This window comes from Pelodiscus sinensis, chromosome 1 (assembly GCF_052426305.1).
Source record: "Pelodiscus sinensis isolate ZL-2025 chromosome 1, ASM5242630v1, whole genome shotgun sequence".
Lineage (NCBI taxonomy): Eukaryota > Metazoa > Chordata > Testudines > Trionychidae > Pelodiscus > Pelodiscus sinensis.
In genome coordinates, this window is record NC_143052.1 from 313,040,093 (window position 1) to 313,061,888 (window position 21,796).

The 21,796-nt window shown below is 45.3% G+C and overlaps 1 protein-coding gene across 2 annotated transcripts in view; it reads left to right on the top strand.

Moving 5' to 3' along the window:
- IFT88 (intraflagellar transport 88) overlaps positions 1-21,796 on the top strand; it is a 105,216-nt gene that overhangs the window by 69,211 nt on the left and 14,209 nt on the right. Inside the window, exon 24 of one of the 2 annotated variants that reach the window (XM_089775585.1) lies at positions 19,059-19,119. The exons of the other annotated variant lie outside the window; for it this stretch is intronic. Coding sequence (XP_089631711.1) covers positions 19,059-19,119 — 61 coding nt within the window. The remainder of the gene's footprint in view (positions 1-19,058; positions 19,120-21,796) is intronic. 2 annotated transcript variants of the gene reach the window in all.

A 21,796-nucleotide genomic window follows, 5' to 3' on the forward strand; every position in this document is an offset into this window, starting at 1 on the left:
TCTGCAGACCTGGGAGGGAGGTCTCCTTTATCACCCTAACATCAGATCCCTCCTCCTGACAGCTTGGCTTAGCCATGGCTGACAGAGCCAGAGCTTGCATGTTCTGAGGGTGTGCAGGCGGTTCTGCTGGGGAGCAGAAAACCGGCTACCAGGTCATCCTATGCAGCTAAATGGAAAAGGTTTTCCCTTTGGGCAGCCAGGAGGTAAGTAGACCCTTGCTCAGCCCCGATACCGGCTGTCCTTGACTACCTCTTTGAGCTGTGCCAAGCAGGCCTATCTTCCTCATCTATCAGGGTCCATTTGGCAGCCTTGTTGGCCTTCCACCTTGGGGTGGGCAACAGATCCCTGTTTACTAACCAGGTGGTTAAGAGGTTCCTCAAAGGTCTCAACAGGTTGTTTCCACACGTATAGGCACCTGTGCCTCAGTGGTACCTTATCCTGGTACTTACTAAACTTATGTCTCCCCCGTTTGAGCCGCTAGCCACATGCTCGCTTAAGTACCTGTCACTCAAGGTGGCCTTTATAGTAGCCATTACTTTGGCGCACAGGGTGTTTGAGCTCAGGGCTCTGACTGTAGAACCTCCTTACCTAGCGTTCTCCGCAGATAGGGTCAGGCTACACTCCCACCCAGCCGTCCTTTCCAAAGTAGTTTCCTTGTTCCATATGTCACAGGGCATATATTTACCGGTCTTCTTTCTGAAGCCCCACTGCTCCCCTAAGGAACAGGCCCTATATTCTTCTTCGAGTGGTTGCTCATGTCCATTCGAAGTAGGTGTGCGCACCGCATCTTCCGGAGCGTTTTCCCTAGCGGTATCCGTAGCGCCGGCAGGGCACCCCCTGGAGTGGCGCCGCCATGGTGGGGCATAAGTACCCTTGCCGGCGCTGCCCCACCTCAGTTCCTTCTTACCGCCGTGACGGTCGTTGGAGCGTCTCTGTCTCTCTTAGTCTCTAGTTAGTTAATGGTTCCCATTCTATCACTTATCTGTAAATAGTTCTATTAGTTAGATAGTTAGGTTCTTTGTTTTATCCTTCCCCCCTCTGGGGGTGAGGAATGCCAGGGCCGCAAGGCTTCAAGGTGTGCACTGACTGCCGGAAGTTTATGCCCAGAGGTGACCCATACAACAGTTGCCTTAAGTGCCTGGGTGAAGCTCTTCTTGCAATTGCTTCCAAGATCTGTAAGTCTTTTACGACCCGCACGAGGAAAGAAAGAGTTTCCCGCCTAAAGCTTCTCCTCATGGAGACAGCACTACAACCGGTGCCGCCGGAACAGCCTACGGTGCGCAGTGCACCGGCTTCCACGCGTGAGGCCCCTCACCGGCACTGTGCGTCGGCGTCGAAGTCTCGGCACCGGTCTCATTCTCCCCCATCCAACAGGGTGAAAACATCCCGCGGACGGTTCCCAGCAAAAAAGTCGGCCTCGGTCAGGCACGGCGGTGCTGGCTCACCGGTGCACACATCGCCTGTGGCGCACTGCAGTCGGTGGGGAGACCCCGATAGCCCCGGTCGCCTCCCTTCGCACCGACCGTCCACGCCAGACACTTTTGAAATGGCCCAAGACCTCATTAGCCTCACGACCTCCCCTCCGTCGTCGGTTGAGACGGAAGGGTCGAGATCCCCCTCGCCAGAAGCTCAACTGCTTACAACTTCGCCCAAGCATGGCCCAGGTCGGCATGCTAAGGCAACCCATGCGTCGGGACCACCCCATGTGGGGTCAGTACCGATCGCTACCACGGCACCGTTCTCGACGCCGGTTCGCCAGTCCCGGTCAGTTTCGGGCCGCGCTCGATCTTCGGTGCAGCCCAGCTCCTTGCCAGCCCCCCACCTGGTGGTACCGGTGCCGTACCCCCTTTCTATGTGGAGTCTCTCAGACGTTTACTCAGGCGTCTCTCCCCTCCATGGCACCGGGCCTCCTGGAGTTGATGTCCATCGCCGCGCCCTCACAAGCATCGGATTCAGCCCGATGGCAGTCGGCGGCTCCTACGGCACCGCCCCCGGTACTGTACGTGACGGCGGCGTCTTTCCCGGCACCTGGCCTAGGCACCCCGGTGCCGCAACTAACACTATCCACACTATCGGTGCCGGGCCTGAGCACCCCGGTGCCGCAACTGCCTGCGACTATCCTACTGGCGCCGGGCCTGGGCACCCCGGTGCCGCAGCTGCCGGCGTCGACTCTCCCGGCACCGGCCATGGGTCCCCCGGTCCCACAACTCGTCCGGCCCCGCCATACTCACGCGGGCAAGCCAGAATCTATGGCAAGGTTTGCCCCACACTCCTCTTTGGCTCCGCCTTGGCCGGAGTCCGATTATTCGTCAGATTCCAACGCAACCTCTGTTCGGTCAGGGTCCTCAGGAGCTTCCTCGTCCCACAGGTCTCAGTCCCAGCACCGGTGGGACCGTCCTCAGCAAACTTGGCCTCCGCATCCGCAGTGGCCATTCTGGACTCCCTGGGCCTACCATCAGTGGCAGGGCCCGGCGCCCCCTCCTTCGGTGTCGGAGCCGTCGGGTCACCGCTCCCAACCTTCGGCGTCCCTGTCTCAGGCCCCCTCTCCACTTGGAGTGTCACAACCAGATCTGATGGCGCAGGCACCGGCAGCGGAGATGTACCCGCAGGGTACGCAGGATGTACAACCGCCACCGCACTTGGCGCCATCTGGCTCTATCCCAACCCAGGAGTCGTCCTCGTCGTCGTCCCCCAACGAGGCTCTAACAGACCCAGCACCTAGTCTGCCTACCATGGATGCCCGTATGCACTAGGAACTTGTCCGGCACATGGCATTGAATCTAGCCATCCCAGTGGAACCTGTCGTTGAGGACACGGATCCAATGATGGACATCATCACTGAGGACGCGCCCACGCGGTTGGCTTTACCGCTCAATAAAACGGTGACCAAGATCTCTAAGGCCCTGTGGCAGACGCCGGCGACCCCTACCTTAAAAGGGGTCGAGAGGCGCTATTATGTCCCGCACTCGGGACATGAGCATTTGTATTCGCAACCCATCCCAGGATCCTTGGTCGTGCAGGCCACGGCCCAAAAGGAACGGCTCCCTCAGCCTGGCCCATCTCCAAAGGCAAGAGAGCCTAAATGGCTGGATCTGATGGGCCGTAAGGTTTACGCCACAGGGGCACTACAGCTCCGCATCATGAACCAGCAGGCGATGTTAAGCCGGTATGCCTTCAATACCTGGCAGGCAGTCGAAAAATTCAGGGATCGGCTCCCAGCGGAGGACCGCCAGGAGTTCGCAGCCATTGCTTCCGAGGGCAAAGTCATCGCACGAACTGCCCTCCAGGCATCCTTGGATACCGCTGACTCAGCAGCCCGCACCATGGAGACCGACGTCTTGATACGTCGCGTAACTTGGCTGCACGTGTCAGGGATTCCCCCTGACGTGCAAAATACAATCCAGGACTTGCCGTTCGAGGGAAACACTTTGTTCTCGGAGCACACCGACTCTAGGCTCCACACCCTGAAGGACACAAGGTCCACGTTGAAATCCTTGGGCATCCACACGCCTGCCCCGCAGCGTCGACAGCTGCTCTATCGACAGCAGGGGAGAGCACAGTCCCAGGTCCCCCGGTGGAGGTTCCGGGGCGGTTGTCCACCCCTAGCGCGCTAGGGGTCGGCGGCGTCGCCCCAGGGCGGATAACCAGCGGGGATGTCCCCATGGCCCTTTCCATCAGGGCAAGCCACAGTTTTGACGCGCTATTCGAGGGTCCTGTACCAGTCTCCCACCCTGGGTCCCCGTTTGGGGCCAGGTTATCCCTTTTTGCCCGTGCCTGGGCACTAATTACATCATACGCCTGGGTTTTAAACATCGTAAATGGGGGCTATACCATCCCATTCCTGGGCCCACCGCCTTCAAACCCCCCTTCTCCATTCCCACTAAGGGACACTCCTCACGAACACATCCTGCGCCAGGAGGTGTCTGTGCTCCTTGTAAAAGGGGCAATAGAGGAGGTTTCCTTACACCTGCGGGGAAGGGGATTCTACTCCTGATATTTTGTTGTCCCCAAACCAAAGGGAGGGGTCCGTCCCATCTTGGACCTCAGAAATTAGAACAAGGCGGTCATAAAACACAGGTTCAGAATGGTGACCCTAGCCTCGGTCATCCCAGTGCTACAGTTAGGAGACTGGTACACGACCCTCGACCTCAAGGACGCCTACTTCCACGTGGCAATCAGAACCAGCCACAGGAGGTTCCTCAGGTTTATGGTCGGCCAACACCATTTTCAGTTTATGGTGCTCCCCTTTGGGTTATCCACGGCACCAAGGGTATTCACCAAATGTATGGCTGTGGTTGCGGCGTTCCTCCGCAAACAAAGGGATACATGTGTTCCTGTACCTTGATGATTGGCTAATCCGAGGTCGCTCATACGAGCAGGTAAAAGCTCACGTGACACTCACGAAGGCCCTCTTCCTAAGACTCGGGCTTATGCTAAACGACGAAAAGTCGTTCCTGACTCCCTCCCAGCATCTGGAGTTCATGGGGGTCCTTCTCGATGCGAGGGTGGCAAGAGCTTTCCTCCCCAAGAGCAAATTCCTCTCCATAGTGGAGCTGATCTCGGGGTTAACCCGGTCCCCTATCACGACCCCTCGGGTCTGCTCCAGGCTCCTGGGTCATATGGCGGCTTGCACGTACACGGTGCGCCACGCCAGAATGAGAATGAGACCCCTACAGGCTTGGTTGGCGAAGACCTTCAACCAGTCCCGGGGTCTTTGGGACTCAATTATAACCGTGCCCCCGGAAATCCTGACCTCCCTCCGGTGGTGGACCCAGGAAACCGTGGTGTGCAGCGGGGTCCCTTTCACTGCCCCTTTCCCCTCCCTCACGCTGGTCACCGATGCATCAGACCTGGGCTGGGGAGCACACCTGGGGTGACACAGGACTCAAGGCCTTTGGTCCCCCTCGGAACATACCCTCCACATAAACGTCCGGGAATTGCGGGCGGTGAGGAGGGCCTGCAAAGCCTTCCTACCAAGGCTCTCTCACCGCTCGATCCTGGTTCGTTTGGACAATACGGCAGCGGTCTTTTATATCAACAAGCAAGGGGGAGCCCGGTCACCTCCCCTCTGCAAAGAGGCCCTGCTGCTCTGGCACCTGTGTGTGGAACATGACATCAAGCCACGGGCAGAGTACCTTCCGGGATGCAAGAATCTGTTAACAGACACCCTGAGCAGATCCTTTGGAGCCCACGAGTGGTCGCTCAAGGATGCCGCTCTCCGTCGGGTTTTCCACAGGTGGGGTTATCCCCTCCTAGACCTGTTTGCATCGGAACACAATGCAAAGTGCCGGAACTATTGTTCCCTACTGGGTATGGGGAAATATTCCCTGGGGGATGCCCTGATGACTGTGTGGCAGAGGGCATTCTCTATGCCTTTTCCCCGTTTCCCCTAATTTCCAGGGTTTTGACCAGGGCGAGGACCTGGTCAATTAAGGAAATCATATGCAAACATTTGGAAGGTAATAAAGTGATAGGGAATAGCCAGCATGGGTTTGTGAAGAACTAGTCATGCCAAACTAATCTGATAGCTTTCTTTGATAGGATAACGAGCCTTATGGATAAGGGAGAAGCGGTGGATGTCATATACCTAGACTTTAGTAAGGCATTTGATACGGTCTCGCATGATATTCTTATTGATAAACTAGGCAAATATAACTTAGATAGGGCCACGATAAGGTGGGTGCATAATTGGCTGGATAACCGTAGTCAGAGAGTTGTTGTTAACGGTGCTAAATCCTGCTGGAAAGGGATAACAAGTGGGGTTCCGCAAGGGTCTGTTTTGGGACCCGTACTGTTCAATATCTTCATCAATGATGTAGATATTGGGATAGAGAGTACGCTTATTAAGTTTGCAGATGATACCAAACTGGGTGGGGTTGCAACTTCTTTGGAGGATAGGGACATAATTAAAAATGACCTTAGCAAGTTAGAGAGATGGTCAGAGGTAAACAGGATGAAGTTTAATAAAGAGAAATGCAAAGTGCTCCACTTAGGAAGGAACAATCAGTTCCATACATACAAGATGGGAAGCGACTGTCTAGGAAGGAGTATGGCGGAAAGGGATCTAGGGGTCATAGTGGACCACAAGTTGAATATGAGTCAACAGTGTGATGCTGTTGCAAAAAAAGCAAATATGATTCTAGGTTGTATCAACAGGTGTGTTGTAAGCAAAACTCATGAAGTCATTCTGCCGCTCTACTCTGCACTAGTTAGGCCTCAGCTGGAGTACTGTGTCCAATTCTGGGCGCCACATTTCAAGAAAGATGTGGAAAAATTGGAAAGGGTACAGAGAAGAGCGACAAGAATGATTAAAGGTCTAGAGAACATGACCTATGAAGCCAGGCTTCATGAACTGGGCTTGTTTAGTTTGGAAAAAAGAAGATTAAGGGGGGGACATGATAGCGGTTTTCAAATATCTAAAAGGGTGTCACAAGGAGGAAGGAGAAAATTTGTTCCTCTTGGTTTCTGAGGACAGGACAAGGAGTAATGGGCTTAAAGTGCAGCAAGGGAGGTTTAGATTGGACATTAGGAAAAAATTCCTAACTGTCAGGGTGGTCAAATATTGGAATAAATTGCCAAGGGAGGTGGTGGAATCTCCCTCTCTGGAGATATTTAAGAACAGGTTAGATAGACATCTGTCAGGGATGGTGTAGACGGAGCTTGGTCCTGCCTTGAGGGCAGGGGGCTGGACTCGATGACCTCTCGAGGTCCCTTCCAGTCCTATGATTCTATGATTCTATGACCTTTCGGTCCTCGATCATTCTCATAGCCCCCAGGTGGCCCAGACAATTCTGGTTCCCCATCCTGGTGGACATGCTTGTCCAGGACCCAATAACACTCCTTCTAGTCTGGGATCTGCTAACTCAACCCTGGGGCGAAGGGATCATGGTTCACCCGGATCTCCGGTCTCTCCACCTAACGGCATGGTTTATCCGTGGTTGAACCAACCTGAAAAGGAATGTTCCCAAGAGGTTCAGATGGTTCTCCTCAGTAGCAGGAAACCCTCTACTAGGCGGTCATACGCTGCCAAGTGGTGGCGCTTGGGCGTCCTGGAGAGGAGTACACCCGTCCTTGGCTCCTATTCCAAGTATTCTTGACTACCTTTTCCAGCTTTGGTCTAGTGGCCTATCTTTCTCTTCTATCAAAGTCCATGTGGCATCTCTCTCCGCCTTCCATGTTGGTATGGCAGGAGTCTCCCTTTTTTCTAACCCAGTGGTTAAACATTTTCTTACTGGCCTGGAAAAACTGTACCCCTCGGTGAGGGCCCCGCTTCCCACCTGGAACCTTAACGTGGTCCTCCACAGACTTATGCTACCTCCCTTTGAACTGCTGGTCACATGTTCCCTGCTGCACCTTTCATTGAAGGTTGCTTTCATTGTGGCTATTACATTGGCTCAAAGGGTGTCAGAACTAAGGGCGCTAACTGTAGACCCGCCCTACCTTGTTTTTTCCCATAACAATGTAAGGCTACGGCCTCATCCAGCCTTCCTCCCGAAGGTGGTATCACCATTCCACCTGTTCCAGGAGATTTATCTCCCGTTTTTTTCCCCAAAACCTCATGCCTCCTCTAAGGAGCGGATTCTGCACTCCCTGGACGCCAAGCGGGCACTGGCATTGTACATTGATAGGACCAAGCCGTTCCGTAAATCACAACAATTGTTTATTGCATTTGGGGACAGGGTGAAAGGGTCTCCTATTTCCACGCAAAGGCTATCAAGATGGGTGGTGCAATGCATCACAGACTGCTATCACCTGGCTGGTAAAACCCCACCCAGGGTGAAGGCACACTCCACCAGGGCGCAGGCGTCCTCGGTGGCCTTTGGTGCCCAGGTACCAATCACAGAAATTTGCAGAGCAGCCACCTGGTCTTCCCTTCACACGTTTGCAACACACTATGCGCTACCTCAGCAGGCCAGGGAGGATGCAAGGGTGGGCTCTGCAGTCCTCAAATCTGTGATGTAAATATGTAAATATGTTCCGGTTGTCTTTGTTCTTAAATGGTGCCTTATAAGTGTTGAACTGTTCAAATAAATCCGTTTATTGTTCACCTCACTTCATGACTCCGGTGGTATGACTGCTCTGACCCCTCCTCCGTGGGGTTAGCTTGGTAGTCACCTACTTCGAATGGACATGAGCAACCACTCGAAGAAAAGAACGGTTACTTACCTGTAACTGTTGTTCTTCGAGATGTGTTGCTCCTGTCCATTCGACTCCCACCCTACCTCCCCTTCGTTGGAGTGTCCGGCAAGAAGGAACTGAGGTGGGGCAGCGCCGGCAGGGGTACTTATGCCCCGCCATGGTGGCGCCACTCCAGGGGGTGCCCTGCCGGCGCTACAGGTACCGCTAGGGAAAACGCTCCGGAAGACATGGTGCATGCGGTGCGCACACCTACTTCGAATGGACATGAGCAACACATCTTGAAGAACAACAGTTACAGGTAAGTAACCGTTCTTTTCTCTGGATGCAAAAAGGGCATTCGCTTTTTTCATAGATAGAATGAGGCATTTTGCAAATCATCTCATCTTCCTTTGCAGAAAGGCTGAAGGGATTGACTGCCAACGGACCATTGTTTGGAGGTCCAATTCAGAAGTGAAGCCAGTTGAGAGAAATGGTGATAGAGACAGCGAAGTCAGTGCGTGGTCCTAAGAAACGCAATCAAGACTTGTTTGATGAGAACATGAGGACCTGCTTGCCAAGAAGAACAAGGCATTTATGGAGTGGCAGAATGACCCAGGCTCCATCTCTAAGAAAGACAGGTTTAAGTTCCTCCAGGCCCAGGCTCAACGAGAAATCTGCAAAATGCACGATCAGTGGTGAGAGAAGAAAGCTGAAGAGGTGCAACATTGTGCTGACTTAAACAACCTAAGGGAGTTCTTCAGCTCTATCAAGTCAGTCTTTGGTCCTTCCAAGTCTAGCTCTGCCCCCTTGTTGTCTGCAGACGGAGCCACGTTGATCAGGGATAAGGCTGGCATTAATAACCAGTGGAAAGAGTATTTTAGTCAACTCCTGAATCGTTCATCATCAGTCAGTCAGCCAGCACTGGAGAACAGATCCCTCAGAAACCAACCCAGAAGACCTGGGAGATCCTCCATTTATTGATGAAGTTAGAAAGGCCGTCAGGCAGATGAATTATGGCAAGGCATCCGGCAAGGATGGAATTCCTGCAGAACTGTACTAGGCATTTAATGAGGAGTCACTTAACGTTTTTCATAATGTCTTGACCAGTATTTGGGAAGAGGAAGAAATGTCATCTGACCTCCATGATGCCGCGATAGTTGCTCTGTACAAAAATAAGAGTGCAAGAGCCGACTGCGGGAACTACAGAGGTATTTCACTGCTTTCCATTGCCAGGAAAATCTTCGCCCGCATCATCCTGAACAGGCTTATTTCAACAGTTTCAGAAGTGAGTTTCCCCGAGTCACAATGTGGTTTCCACCCTAATCGCAGTACTATCAATATGATCTTTGTAATGAAACAGGTGCAAGAGAAGTGCCTTGAGCAGAATATGAACCTCTACTCTGTCTTCATTGATCTGATGAAGGCATTCAACCCGGTTAACAGAGATGCATTGTGGATCATCCTCAGGAAGCTGGGTTGCCCACCGAAGTTCATCTCACTCATCAAGCTGTTTCACGAGAACATGACAGGAGAGGTACTCTTGGATGGTGTGCCGTCTGAGAAATTTAACATCTCCAATGGCGTGAAGCAGGGCTGCGTACTCGCCCCGGTGCTTTTTAACTTGTTCCTCACTCGAGTCCTCGTGCATGCTGTCAGAGACTTAGATCTTGGTATTTACATCAGATACCGTTGGGATGGTTCACTGTTTGATTTGAGACGCCTTACTGCAAAGACCAAAACACTGGAGAGAATTATCACCAAAGCGCTGTTTGCTGATGACTGCGCCCTTATGGCACACCAAGAGAACCACCTGCAGACCATCACTGACAGATTCTCTAAAGCATCCAAACTGTTCGGTCTCCCAATTAGCCTCGGAAAGACAGAAGTCCTCTTCCAGCCTGCATCAAAAAGTGCTCCTCCACAGCCATGCATCACTATCGATGGCAAGGTAGTGGACAACTTTAAGTATTTGGGCAGCACAATATCAAGTGATGGGTCCCTTGACAAAGAGATTACAGCAAGGTTCCAGAAAGCCAGTCAGGCACTTGGGAGATTATGTATTAAAGTTCTCCAGCACAAAGATATTCGCCTTTCAACTAAACTCAAGGTATATAATGCCGTGGTCCTCATCTCTCTCCTGTATGGCTGCGAAACACAGATCCTCTACCGTAGGCACATCAAGTGGACGGAGCAGTTTCACACGCACTCCCTACAATCAATCATGCGAGTACGCTGGTAGGACCAAATTACTAACCAAGAAGTGCTTGACAGAGCTAGTTCCACAAACATAGAAGCCAAGATCCTCCAGACCCAGCTTCGATGGTCTGGCCATATTCTCCGCATGGACGAAAGCAGGATCCCGAGGCAGCTGTTCTACGGGGAACTGGTACGTGGTAGTTGCAAACAGGGACGCCCGAGGAAAGGTATAAGGACAATCTGAAGACCAACTTGCAGTGGACAGGCCTTCAGCCTTGACAATTTGAACTAGTTGCTGCAGACAGGATTAATTGGTATTCCCTTACAAGGAAAGCGGAGGCAAAGTTTGAGGATGACAGCTGCCAACGCCTCGTAGCTGCATGTGAAAGACGACCTAGAGCTGCATTCTCTCCTGTCCTAACATCCGGCATCCCATGCCCTATCTGTAACTGCATGTGTGCTTCGACATTTGGGCTCTGGAGCCACATGCGTTTCCACAAATGAAATGCACAACATGTCTTCTTCGGCTCCCGAGAGACAACCAACAACAACAAGACAGAACGAGGCATTTTGCAAATCATCTCAGCTATTTATTTCCTTTGCAGAAAGGATGAAGGGATTGCCAGTCTCGGCCTAGAGATTGTCCTCTTGGATATCCTTGTGTATCATGTGGATACACATGAGCAATCACTAAAAGAAGAAAAGACAGTTACTTACCTGTAACTGTTGTTCTTCAAGATGTGTTGCTCATGTCCATTCGATTTCCCCCTCTACTTCTCCTTCGTAGGAGTCTCCGGCAAGAAGGAACTGGGGAGGGGAGCACTGGTAGGGGTATTTATGTTCCGCTATAGAGGCGCCACTCCAGAGGGTGACCTGCTGGCCCAATGGGTACCACTGGGCAAAAGATGCTCCAGAAACCATGCATGCGGCACACACACACCTCATTCGAATGTACATGAGCAACACATCTTGAAGAACAACAGTTACAGGTAAGTAACTGTCTTTTTTTGCCATAACTGGGGTTCTTTTCTGGAGGGAGAGAGCACATTTAGTCAACCTTAACATTGGCCTCAATGAAGTTTTTTGGGCAGTGAATTTCCCTTGGTTTTTGAGGAAGCGGTAGTAAGTGAAGGGAGCATGACTGGAAAGCACAAGGTAGCTGGGACACTTCACTGTCACTCAGCTACTTACTCTGCTCTCCTTTGTGCCTCCTCGCACCAGCAGGATCAAAGGCAGCAAAGGTAACCCTGTGCGAGGGAGGGAGGGAGAGCACGGGAGAGTGGCAGAGTGAGGGCACCCGGCTTCACATATTAAAATCAGGTGCATGTGATCCCTCCTCCCCTCTCTTCCCCCCCCCCCCCATATGTTGCCTATAAAGGACAGTTAGGTGATTTTAAAAGAAAAAGCTAGTAAAGAGCACATCTACCAGATGGTGGTAGCAAAAGTGAAAGGAGGATAACCCCAAAGTCTGTATTGCACTCTTGGGATGAGCTTAGGGTGAAGGGGTTCTGCACAACTTGCAACATAGGAGGATTACAAAAGTGTGAAGAGATTCATTCATCTCAAGGGGACATTTTCAGGCAAATCCAGACACTCCATGGAGATGAATACAGCCTGACAATGGCTCGAGTGGTGTGATCTGGACTCATTCATCAAAATGTATTTCTCCCTCCTCCTTCCCCAACCCAAAATCTACCTCAAACCCAATTATGCAAAGAAAATCTTATCATGCACATAGAGCAATTTGAATACTAAAATCACCTCTTTATTAGGAGAGAGAGAGAGCTGTATCTGAGGGTATGTCTATACTGCCACCCTAGTTCGAACTAGGATGGCTAATGTAGGCATTCGAACTTGCAAATGAAGCCCAGGATTTAAATATTCCTCCTGCAAGGAAGTTTAACGGTAGTTCGAATTAGGAGCTTTAATTCGAACTACCTAGTCCGTGCCACGTGTAGCCGCGGGCAGGTAGTTCGAACTACGGGCATTTAAAAACAGCGCCCGCCCGTGAACATGCAAATGAAGCCCAGGATATTTAAATCCCAGGCTTCATTTGCAAGTTTGAATGCCTACGTTAGCCACCCTAGTTCGAACGAGAGTGACTAGTTCGAACTAGGGTGGTAGTGTAGACGTACCCTAAATGATTCCAAATTTACCCCAAGAAATATTCCCTGGTCCATATTGTGTCATACCAAAGATAATCTTACTAGTTACATATATTTCACTGCATGTTGAAAAAGGAAAGAAGTTCATAGTGTCGGTTATGGTTATTGGGAACTCCTCGATCAAATAACTGCATACTTGCATCACACATTCTGCCCCAGCCCCTGTTGCAGCATAACAGTTTTGAAGACAATTTCCTGAAGGCTAGCATGTTGGATTTAGTGCATTTAGAAAAATTGATAAACAATTAGCAAAGCTCAGCCTTATCTTAGGTGGTGCTATCTCTCCACTATTCTGACATTAATAATAAAAAAACAACCTAAACAGAAAACGTTACCTTTTCAGAGTATAACTCCAAGAGATTCTCAATGAAAGGAGTTAAATTGGTTCTGCTTTATCTCTTGTGTGTACTAGTACATGTTACAAACACATTCACTTTGCCACAACATAAAATAACTGGAAAACTCTACTCAGGAAAGGTCATTGTCTAAATTTATATAAAATCTGGATTAATTCTAAACTGGAGGAATGGAGGTCTCTGAGGTTAGAAGGGTAATTACTCACATGTATACAATGCCAGCACTACTTTATCCTTGAGTTTTAACTTCTACAGCATAGGCGTGCAAGAAAAGTAAGAAAAGCACTTTTTTTCTTTAATAATCATACTTTTTATACAAATTCTCTTTTTGTTTGGTGGTATGTTTTTGTTTGTTTTTAACATCTTTACTTGATGTGAATCTGAGTTTTCTGGACTTACTACTTATACGCGTTAGATTATTCGTGAAAATATTTAAACAATTACATTGCTTAACTTAGTTGTTTGAGATTATAGTAATATGTCAGTGATATTTAAAATGTGAAATTTTATTTTGACTTGATACATTAAGTAAAATCCAGGGCTTACCTGCTGAATACTGTAGTTCTCATTTTAATCACAAGATAGATATACAGATGCACCACCTCTAATACAATCATTTTATGCTGCTATGGCAATTTAATAGTAACTTGAGGAGGTTAATTTGCAGATGACTGGAATGTTACATTAATCACCACACTGCATCATTCCTACATGTTCAGTCATGACACCAGCGTTGCAAGGCAAAATGAGGGTCTCCCACTATGTCTACATCTAAACTACATCACTTTTAGTAAGGCTGTATTAGCACAGTCAAAGTTGGGAGGTGTGCACCTTTGCTGACAAAATATTTCTAGCCCACATAAGCAAGAGAGTGAAAGATGAAAGTTTTGTCGATCAGTTGCAAGTATAGACAGCCTCAAATTCACTTTGTGCTTCTCCAATTTCTAAAGGTAGAGTTCTGTAGCTCAGAAATTATAAAATTCACCCCTTACATTTCCCAGCCAAACACTGATTTCAGTCCACAAAGGAAGACACCGTTCAGTTATTGTTCTCAATTTTCAATAGCAGTTTAAACTCAATTTCCCTTCCTCAATATTTTGGACCAAGCCATGATCCGAAATACTTCTGGAATATGCCCTGCTTTTCAATGGCTCTTACTAAGTGAAGTCTTATCTATAGTTGGAAATTGTTCAGCTATTCCAAAAGGAGAAGAGATATTTGATATACGTTTAGTCAGGCCACAATTTTATTATTTGATGTCTGGGACTACCTTTCAGATAACATGTACAGTGCAGATAACCTCCCCATGTTTTCTCCTATAATAAACTGGGTTTGGGAGATGGGAGAGTGTCTTTACTAGTTTCCCCTCCCTTTTTCTACTCATGTCCCTCCAGCAGATCCATTGTCAGAACCTTACAATGTCTGGGGGGCTTCAACCAACTTTCCCTCCCTCCATTTCCATTCAGGTCCCTCCAGCAAATACATTACCGGGACCTTATCAACCTCTCCCCTCATAAGAGGGGTGAGATGGACTATAATGATGGAGGGTTGGTTCCATGCTGTACAAATCATAGGAACCCCAACTCGCTCAGTTACTGAGCACCTCTCCTTGAGTCCTTTCCCCAAACCATTAATCTGTTATTGTATGCCTTCTTTTATGGAGTACCTGCACTGAACATCCACTACACACTTAAATAATGAGTTGTGACATATGGCCTTCAGCCCTCCATGTCATCCATTAACAGAGCCCATTTGAACCTACTGTGAGGAAAGTGAAAAAACCCATGATCTCTTTACTGCTGTGCCAAGTAGTGAAGTAATAAATAAATCTGAAATATGCTTTGCTCTTCAGTGCCACTTACTACGGTCTTGTCTACATTTGGAAATTTACCAAAATCTCTGTTCTGGAAAACTCCCGTGTGTCCATTCTATTCTGTAATAAGAGAACCCACACAGGGGCTTAGATCAAAATAACTAGTCTATAATAACAATTTTAGTAAAATTTAAAGGGTAGACAAGTGTTTAAAGGTATACAGTCAAAGAGCTAGAACATAAGAACGGCCATACTGGGTCAGACCAACAGTCCATGTAGCCCAGTATCCTGTCTGCCGATAGTGGTCAATACCAGATGCCCCAGAGGGAGGGAACACAACAGGTAATCCTCACGTGATCCCTTCCCTGTAACCCATTTCCAGACAGAGGCTAGTGACACCATTCCTATCCATCCTGGCTAATAGCCATTGATGAACCTAACCGCCGTTAAACTACATAGCTCTTTTTCAACCATGTTAAAGTCCTAGCCTTCACCACACCCTCTGGCAAGGAGTTCTACAGGTTGACTGTGCGCTGAGTGAAGAAAAACTTCCTTTTGTTTGTTTTAAACCTGCTGCCTATTATTTTCATTTGGTGACCCCTAGTTCTTATATTGTTGTAATAAGTGAGTAACTTTTCTTTATTCACTTTTTCCACACCAGTTGTGATTTTATAGACCTCTATCATATCCTCCTTTAGTCTCCTCTTTTCTAAGATGAAAAGTCCAAATCTTTTTTAATCTCTTTTCATATGGGATCCATTCCAAACCTCTAATAATTTTGGTTGCTTTTTTCTGAACCTTTTCCAATGCCAAGATATCTTTTTTGAGATGAGGTGACCACATCTGTATTCAAGATGTGGGCAAACCATGATTTTATGTGAGGCAATAAGATATTTTCTGTCTTATTCTCTATTCCTTTTTTAATGATTCCTAACATTCTATCTGCTTTTTTGACTGCCGCTGCACACTGAGTGGATGTTTTCAGAGAACTGTCCACAGTGACTCCAAGATCTCTCTCTTGAATAATTGCAGCCAAATTAGTCCTCATCATATTGTATGTATAGTTGGGATTATTGTTTCCAATGCACATTACTTTACATTTATCAACATTAAATTTCATTTGCCATTTTGTTGACCAATCACTTAGTTTGGTTAGATCATTTTGAAACTCTTCACAATCTGCTTTGGACTTAACTATCTTGAGCATTCTGGTATTATCTGCAAATTTTGTCACCTCACTGTTTATCCATTTCTCTAGATCATTTATAAATAAGTTGAATAGGATTGATTGGTCCCAGGATAGATCCTTGGGGGACCCCATTAGTTACCTCTCTTCACTCTGAAAACTTACCATTTATTCCTACCCTTTGTTTCCTGTCTTTTAACCAGTTATCTGTCCACCAAAGGATCTTCCGTCTTATCCCATGACAACTTACTTTACTTACTTTGGTGAGGGACTTTGTCAAAGGCTTTCTAGAAATCTAAGTATACTATATCCACTAGATTCCCCCTTGAACACATGTTTGTTTACCTCCTCAAAGAACTCTAGCAGATTAGTAAGGCATGATTTCACTTTACAGAATCCATGTTGACTTCCCCCAACAAATTATGTTTGTCTCTGCATCTTACAATATTATTCTTTACTAAAGTTTCAACTAATTTGCCTGATATTGACGTTAGACTTACCAGTCTATAATTTCCAGGATTGCCTCTAGAGTCCTTTTTAAATATTGGCTTTATGTTCGCTATCTTCCAGTCATTAGGTACAGAAGCTGATTTAAATAATAGGTTAGAAACCACAGTTAATAGTTCCGCAATTTCAGAACTCTTGGGTGAATGCCATCTAGTCCTAGTGTCTTGTTACTGTTAAATTCAGCTAAAAACATCTCTGCGGTGGGTGAATATTCACTTGAATATTCCTCAGTGTATTAGCATTTTCCTTAGTATTTTATTTAAAAGAAATGTGAACACACACTATTATTGGTACACTAATTCGCAAAATGTTAACGGCATTGGTTCATATACAAGTAGTAGCATTGCATATTTATTTTGTAAGTGACTTGAATGACTGAAAATGAGCAATGACTGAAAATGATAAGCTGTGATACAAGCCAGGGATAATACGTACAGATACCACATGGTTTTCTTCAGAGCATCTCCGTTCTAATATACAATATATTTCTGCACTTCCAGTCCTGAGCCTTTCTTGACCAAAGGCAGCCAAGTATGCCAAAAAGAATTCTGTCATCCACGTTGGGGATGTAATGATGTAGTTGATTAACCAGTAAGCAAAAGCTTATATTACATGCATTCCCCCTCCCCTTCCAGTAAATTTTTTAGCAGGCTGGCTAGCAGCCCAGCTCAGTCCTGGCTCATGCCGTGTCCGGGACCTACTCCTGCTGCAGCCCTGCATTTAAAGTGTATTAGGAGCCAGGTGGGCAGGCGGCCTGGTTCAGTGCTAGCTCATGCTAGGTCTGGGAGCTCAGCCTTCTCCCCAGAAAGGGGCTGCTGCCACTCTGTGTTGCTGCCTCTGATTTTTTTTTAAACTGGCTCCTCTCGTGGTCCAGTCCCCACCTGGCACCCCGTGCTGCAGCCTCTGATACAGTGTAGTCGAGTAACCAATAAGAATTCATGAGATTAATTGACTATTCAGTTAATGTAAAGCAAACTCATTTGCATTTGTGACCCATTAGAGAATTTCATCTTGTGTTTTCACAAATGAAATGCCAATACATAAAACCTACTTATTCCACAGTGGACCCGCTTGCTTCATTTTCTGTTTTTTCTTTTAAATTTGCCCTTATGTTTGAAATACTCAAGAGCTTTACAGTGCAATGGATATATTATTAGAAAGTCATGTGCCCACACTTTGTATGTTAGACAGTACATATTGCTTAGAGACTGTAAGGGTCATTTTGTAGCTGCTCAGTCTCCAAAATGTAAGTGGTTTTTTTTTGTTTGTTTTTTTTTTGTTTTCAGTTTTACATGATGCACCCATTAACTAGAGGTCAAGATAAATTAAAATCAAGTAATAAAAACTGCACACAAAGTAAAACTAGATCCTTTGCAGAACATTAATTTGCAAGGATTTCATAAGGAAAATAAATATGTTCAAGTAAAATGAATGTGTATCTTTAGGATACTTTGAAAAGATTGGTTGTGATGAAGGTAATATGTAACCCACCAGATACTGTTATATTTATAGTATATCCGATGGCAAAGTCCCCAGTCCTGTAAATGCTTAACTTCTTGTGTGTAGTTCCACTAAATTCCAAGGGATTATTCCCTTCCTTAGAACTACTAGATTATACTTCATGCATGAAAGTGAAAGATGTACATTTTGTTTCCAAAACCAGGTCCTAAAATTTTATGGCCATAAAGAACATAAACTAACTTGTTACTCAGTTAAACAAGTTCAACTAATATTAAAACAAATTGCTTAGGAAAGTCCATGTTGGTTTTCAACTAAGGGCCTGTAAAGTCTACACATTCCTTTTTAAAACAGGTTCTTATTTTTATATACTGAATTTAGATAAAGCTTTTTTTTAAAGAATGAACAGATGGAGGCTCTAAATATTGAATCTTTGAAACTATGTCCATCAAAAAGCCCTTTATTAAAATATATATTTTCTGTAATTGACAAGATATATGTATCAGAATATTGGGATTATTAAATTAGAGGCCCCGTCAATCATGCAATACAGAGGTATTGCTTGGATAAAATAACAGTAACATTTTTTAGATAATCCTAAAAATAACACAGTTGGAAGGTGTTTGTGGTCCTTTCTTCATTCCAAGAGAGCTGACGTTTTAAACATAGTTTTTATAGTATTTACCATTGCCTTCATGTTAGATTTAGCACTCAACAACAAATTAAATTAACTTTTCTTCCTGAAATACCATGCTGTGGCAAACATTAGAAATTTAAGACCTGTGGGGTAAATATTTCGCTTTCTAAATATTCTTCCTTCCCACTTGAATCTTTGCAATAATAAAACACTTCTTGGATTTACTAGATGTTAGTAGGCTAATACTACTTTGAACTCACGTAGAAGAGGATACCTTGAGAATTTTTTCAGCTGTACTAATCAAAACTTCATGTACGGTATTTTTATTCTTATATAAATGTTATCTGAAATAACAGATTTTATTGAATTTTTTTTGTTTTAACTTCATTAGTTCTGTGTAAATATTGATTTAACACTGATTTTAAATACAACTTTTTATATTGAAGAAATAAGATTTTAGTTGCACAATACAGTATTACTGTTATTTAAGCCCAGTTTAGTGTTCTCTAATGCTTACAGCAGTAAATTGAATTTTGAGCTTCAGCAATTCTATCTAATATAATTATGTTAAACAGGTTTTTTGTGTTTGTTTTCCTTCAAACTTATTTCACTTTTGCTCTAGCGTGTTAAATCTGGCAGAGATGGCAGTGCACGTAGCCGCAGAGAAGGGAGTGGTGGCGGGGGTAAGTACTTTGAATAACAACTTTGCTTAAATGTTAGAGTTCTCAAGAAAAGATTCAGAGGGGTAGCTGAGTTAGTCTGTAACAGGAAAAACTTAAAAAAACAACAAGTAGTCTAGTAGTAATTTAAAGACTAACAAAACATGGAGATGGTATCGTGAGCTTTCGTGGGCACAATCCACTTCTTCAGATGACCGGAGTGTTGGAAGTCCAGATCCAAGAATAAATAAGGGAAGGAGGGGAGGGGGGCAAAAGGAGAAAAAATTGAAGGGGAGGAAGAAAAAAAGACAGTGAGTAGATAAGCTCCAGAGGGATAGCCGAGTGAGTCTGTAACAGGAAAAACTTTAAAAAACAATTAGTCTAGTAGCATCTCAAAGACTAAATAGTTAAAAGAAGCTGATAAGAACCATTAGTTAGCACTTGGAAAGGAAGATGACCAACACCAGATTCTACACAGACATCAAGAACCATCAGCATCTTCATTGATTGGTTGGTTGATAATGTGCAAGCCATCCGATATCACTATTCAAACCATTAGTATAAGAATTAAACTTTGTGAATGAAGTTAAGCTCCAATCCTGGAATTGGTCTGAAACAAAACAGTGACTTAGAGATCCATTAATGAATGTCCAGGAATATTAAAATGTTCTCCAACAGCTTTTTGTGTCTTCAGGGGGTTGCCAAGTTAGTCTGTACAGGATAAACTTAAAAAAACAATAAATAGTCTGGTAGCACTTTAAAGACTAACAAAACATGTAGATGGTATCATCAGCTTTCATGGGTACAGCCCACTTCTTCAGATGACCCTATATGTTGCCTTTTCGGATATCTGATTTATGTCCATTAATTCTTTCCCGTGGATGGTCACATCACATTAATCGCTCATGGTTTGCCAATTATGACTTATGCAGGTACCAAATCTGTGCTTAGAAAGCCTTCATACCACCTATCATACATTTTGCTTAGACTTCCTGTTACAAAAAAACATTATGTGGAATGGTTCAGGAAGTTGTGGGGCAATTATAAAAATTGGACTATTTTTCTTATCCTTTTACCTTCAGAGCCAGGTGTCTTAATTCACACTGATTCAACTGTACAAGGCTCAGTGATATAACACTTACACATTTTATATCTATTAAGTCTCCTGTTTAAATATTTGAAACTGAAATTTAAGATTTTTTTTAAATCCTATGATCTTGAAATTTACCAAAATGGACCATGAATTTGGCAGGACCCTAAAGGAAGAAATTCGCCATAGTGGACTGGGCCCAGACAAAGTCTTGTGCACTTATGGGCTGGCTGCAAACTAGCCATGAAGGATGAATAGTGGACCTCATGTTTGTTTAGGTAAAAATGGAGGACAAAGGTGGGCTCAGAGCAAAACAGCGGTCCTCCTGATTTCCATGTAAGTGTAGCAGAGGGGTCCCTTCATCTTTCACAAATATGTTCTGTCATATCTACCCTTAGTGAAAAAATGGAACATCACCTAAGAGAGAAAAGGATGTTTGGTAGTTTAATAAATAAGGACGTAAATGCTTGAGGACAGCTAATAGGATAAATAATTAAGGTTCTAGGTGAGAAAAAGTTAAAACAGTATTAAAGACTCTTAGCGTTTTGTCAAAACTTCTCTTAAGGACAGCAAAATATACGTGGAAATGGAAAGACTGTTGAACCCATTAGAAACTTCTGCTACAAACTCTAGTAATTCCAAGGCACTGAGTTTTTTCAACTCCACAGATTCATACATCAGCTAGACCATATCTGGACAGTTGGAACACTAATATAAGAGATCAAATCTCATAAGAGTAATGAGGTCTGAGTTGAGCTACAACCGCGTACTCTTCCATATTGATTCTGATTTTTGTGAAAAGTTCTACAGTTATTGTATTTAACTCCTGAAAGACTAAAGAGAGTTTATACTTTGGGAACACACCTTTGTAGGAAAAGGGACTAAGGATGCTCATATATGCAAGTTTGGTGTAACTGCCCAAAGATCAAATAGTTTTTCAACTAGCTCAACATATAAGCAGAATTATAAAGGAGGCTCTGTACTGAGCCTGGAAGTATTTTTACTGGGACTCCCAATTAAAAGTTGAGACAAGATGTACTACTGAAACTTCTCAGAAGCAGTCGGTCACCATATATGCTAGCCCTGGAAACATAACCAGTGAAGAAGTTGGCACACAAGAGGAAAGAGACATAAGTATTATAGTATAGCTCCAATTTACAAACTTGCAGTAAGATCCAGTGGGACCAGAAATCCTAAATATTCATTTTTTCTGAGCCTGGCATAGGTAAACAGGATTGTTGCAGTTTAAAAATTCTATATACACATTCTGCCTGAGGCACATAATTAACATACATGTAGGTTACTTTATTCAAGATTTTTTGGATAAACATTTCATATGTTTATTGCTAAAAATGTAAATACACAAATTTGGCGATTCATTTCCTCAGTTTCCTTGCAAAGACCAGTGGGAATAATTTTCCTGCACTATTCTGGAGACTTGATGGTCATTAGCAGATCCTGGAGAAATGTTGGATCCTGAATTCAGTTCTTCTCTGCAAGTAAAGGAGGATTGGTTTTTTAACTTTACTCTCTAGCAGCCAAACATATACTTTTTCAGATGTTTTATGCGTATCTACTTACTTACAGTTGAGGTTAAGATTCTCTTCTAGG